The sequence below is a fragment of the Micropterus dolomieu genome, linkage group LG19 (genome assembly GCF_021292245.1).
Source record: "Micropterus dolomieu isolate WLL.071019.BEF.003 ecotype Adirondacks linkage group LG19, ASM2129224v1, whole genome shotgun sequence".
NCBI lineage: Eukaryota > Metazoa > Chordata > Actinopteri > Centrarchiformes > Centrarchidae > Micropterus > Micropterus dolomieu.
The window spans coordinates 16463650-16467248 of NC_060168.1; the positions used below are offsets into that span (position 1 = coordinate 16463650).

Here is a 3599-nt window from a genome sequence, read left to right on the forward strand (position 1 = left end):
CTCTGGATACAACGCGCTGCTTTCTTATCACCTGTCTGAGCCCAAAGGAAACAACCTCTTCCGGATCGGAACCAGCACCGGGGAGATCAGGACTAAGAGGAGAATGAGTGACAATGACCTGAAAACTCACCCCTTGGTGGTGTTGGTTTCTGATAACGGAGAGCCCTCCCTGTCAGCTACTGTGTCTATTGATGTGGTGGTGGTTGAAAGCACAGCTGACATCCAGACTCAGTTCAGACATGTGCCCATAAAGGAGGAGAGCTTCTCTGATTTGAACCTGTATCTGCTGATCGCCATTGTGTCGGTGTCAGTGATCTTTCTGCTGAGCCTCATCAGTTTAATAGCTGTGAAATGCCACAGGACAGACGGCAGTTTCAGCAGGTACAGCGCCCCAATGATCACCACCCACCCTGACGGGAGCTGGTCTTACTCTAAAGCTACTCAGCAGTATGACGTGTGTTTCAGCTCCGACACAATGAAGAGTGACGTAGTGGTTTTCCCCGCACCGTTTCCGCCTGTAGATGCGGAGCTGATCAGTATAAACGGAGGAGACACTTTCACCAGAACTCAGACTTTACCTAATAAAGACAAGGTAAGAAAAGTATGAAAAGCAACATGCCTTAGTTCACACTGTTCTCTGAAGATCTGAGGCTGAAAACATGTCTCTCTACATTGTTTTTGTTCCCTTGTATAAATGAAGTGAAATATTTGTATTTAAACATGTTTCGTTGGTTATTTTTGGCTTTTGATTTGTGTTGAAATGTACAGTGGTACATAAGGCAGAATAATGAGAGCATTAGGGATGGTGGTGCAGTGGATAAGACCATTGGTGGGGGAGACCAGGGTTCATTCCACCATTATGAGACCTCCACCAGTGTGTCCCTGATAAGACACTTAACCCGTTGTTGTTCCAGAGGCGTGCGACCCCTGACATATATAGCAATTGTAAGTCGCTTTGGATACTCATTTAGCTGACGCTTGGATAAAAGCGTCAGCTAAATGAGTTAATGTAATGTAATGTATTTGACGTTCATAAAACTCTCAAGCATATGTCGTTGGTGCTGAAATGAGCACCATAGTGCGTTTGTTGTCTAGAATACGGAGAGTGCAACGCGGCAAATGTGTCTAATGGAATTTAATTTAATTTCCTGACACATATACTTTATGATAATATTTGTATCCACTGATAGAAGGTGTAGATCCCGTTTCATCACGTTTAGGTAATATATTTCAATGGCTTATTTCATTACCTTAATTTCCTTTGCTTTTTTGCCTTTTGGCAATCGGAGAAATATAGCACATTTTATTCGCAATCAGCACTTTCAGTCGCATCTGCATCTTTAGTTTGATTTAATGTTTCACTCATAATGTACTTCGTGTTTTTACTGTAGCTTTCTAGACGGCATATCGGTACCAGATGAAGTTCTATCGTTGTGCATAAAAAAGTGAAAAAAGTTAGAGAGAGAGGGAGTATTATGTCGTATTGCAGAAATTATTTTCTTTTGACATGGTTGAAAAAATTTTATTTGATATTAAGACATTGCTCTGTTTGCACAGTTGGTTAGTGATTCCATTGTGATTGTCAGAGGTTGAATGCAGTTATTTTACATCACCACACGGGGGGACTGTAGACCATGACATCTGAACGTTAATTCAGGAGGCACCAGACTCCTCCCAGAAACAGGAGATGATGATGTTTCTCTGGGCTTTGTTACAAAGAGACGTAGGGCGAGAGAGAAAAGGGTGAAAAACATTTTCCACCTTGCCGCTAAAAATGGGGGAAACTGGGCATTTTTAGTTTCATTTTTTAGAGTGTGTTCCGGAGTTGGTTGGAATTGGATTTATGCCTTTTTCGGGTTGGATTTTATCATGTATTTCCCAAGGAGAACAAGCCCGTTTCGATTATATCTTGTGGCCGTGCTGCTGAATTATTGCTGGGAAGCGGTGTCTGGACAGCTCTCCTATTCCGTAGCAGAGGAGGTAAACCCAGGAACTTCTGTTGGAAATATAGCAAAGGATTTAAATCTCAGTGTCCAGGATTTGGAGTCCCGAGTGTTTCAGATTGTTAGTGGATCAAAGAGGAAATATTTCGAGGTAAATCTGAAAACGGGTGTTCTTTATGTAAATGAAAGAATAGACCGGGAGGAGCTTTGTGCGAAGGCTACAAAATGTATTGTCAATGTTGAGGCCGTGATCAATGACCCGCTGAAGCTTTACCGTTTAGATATAACTATAACAGATATAAATGACAATTCCCCGGTTTTCTCTGAGCAATTGCAGTCACTTGACATTGCAGAAAATACTTTACCAGGAGTAAAATTTGGACTGATAGAGGCCTCGGATTTGGATGTTGGTAAGAACGGTGTTAACACATACACGCTTAGTAATAATGATTACTTTGCTTTAGAAATCCATAAAGGAGGAGACAGCGTGTCTGCCGAGTTAGTATTAAAAAAATCTTTAGACCGCGAGGTTCACTCTGTTATAAAACTCACACTGACTGCAGTAGACGGCGGAAATCCACCCAGATCGGGCACCTCACAAATTATTATCAACGTTTTGGATAATAATGACAACCATCCTGTATTCAGTAGATCTCTATACAAAATTCAGATTTCTGAAAACTTGCCAAAAGGATCTACTGTGATCAATCTAAATGCAACAGACGCAGATGAGGGTGTAAACAGTGAAATTGAATTCTCGTTGAGAAGAAAAGGTCAGGATCAAATTCTAGATTTATTTCAAATTGATAGCAACACCGGCTTAATTTCAGTAAAAGGTAAGATCGACTATGAAGAAAATCCTGCGTTTGAGATTCATGCACAGGCCAGTGATAAAGGCCAGCCTCCGATGTCTGCTCATTGTAAGGTGCTGGTAGAAGTGGCGGACCTAAATGACAACGCTCCTGAGATCACTGTGACATCACTACTAAACACAGTGAAGGAGGATGCTAAAGTAGGTACTGCTATTGCTCTCGTCTCTGTAATGGACAAAGACGGCGGGAAAAACGGTGTAGTTAAAGCTTTCATTGAAAATGAGAACCACTTTAAATTGGAAACTAATTACAAAAATTATTATTCGTTAGCCGTTAATGGTCCGCTTGATAGAGAGACTCAGTCTCAGTACAATGTGACTATCGTAGCAACAGATGAAGGGACTCCACCTCTCTCCAGCACCAACATACTGACTGTTCATGTTTCTGATGTAAATGACAATCCGCCTCGCTTCCCCGAGCCGCTGGTTAATGTTTATGTAAAAGAGAACAGTCCAGTTGGAGCAGTTATTAAAACAGTGTCTGCAGCTGATGCCGATATTGATCAAAATGGTCAGGTGAGCTACTCATTTTTAAAAACTAAAAGTGACTCGTTGCCCTTATCTACAATGATTAACATTAACTCAGAGACTGGAGATATAGTCAGCCTGCAGTCTTTTAACTACGAGGAGTTAAAGACGTTCCAGTTCAAAGTTCAGGCCACAGACTCTGGTGTTCCTCCGCTCAGCAGCAACGTGACTGTGAACGTTTGTATCCTGGATGAGAATGACAACAGTCCCGCGATCCTCGCGCCCTATTCTGAGCACGGCTCCGTTAACAGTGAGAG

General features: G+C 42.0%; 2 protein-coding genes across 2 annotated transcripts in view; both read left to right on the plus strand.

The window, feature by feature from the left end:
- LOC123957481 (protocadherin alpha-8-like) overlaps nucleotides 1-572 on the plus strand; it is a 5723-nt gene extending 5151 nt beyond the window's left edge. Inside the window, exon 2 of the mRNA XM_046030315.1 lies at nucleotides 466-572. Within this exon, the coding sequence (XP_045886271.1) occupies nucleotides 466-486 (21 nt within the window). The 3' untranslated portion in view covers nucleotides 487-572. The remainder of the gene's footprint in view (nucleotides 1-465) is intronic.
- A 1189-nt stretch (nucleotides 573-1761) lies between these two features.
- Nucleotides 1762-3599, plus strand: part of LOC123958202 (protocadherin alpha-3-like) — a 5251-nt gene continuing 3413 nt past the window's right edge. The window contains exon 1 of the mRNA XM_046031458.1: nucleotides 1762-3597. Coding sequence (XP_045887414.1) covers nucleotides 1870-3597 — 1728 coding nt within the window. The 5' untranslated portion in view covers nucleotides 1762-1869. The remainder of the gene's footprint in view (nucleotides 3598-3599) is intronic.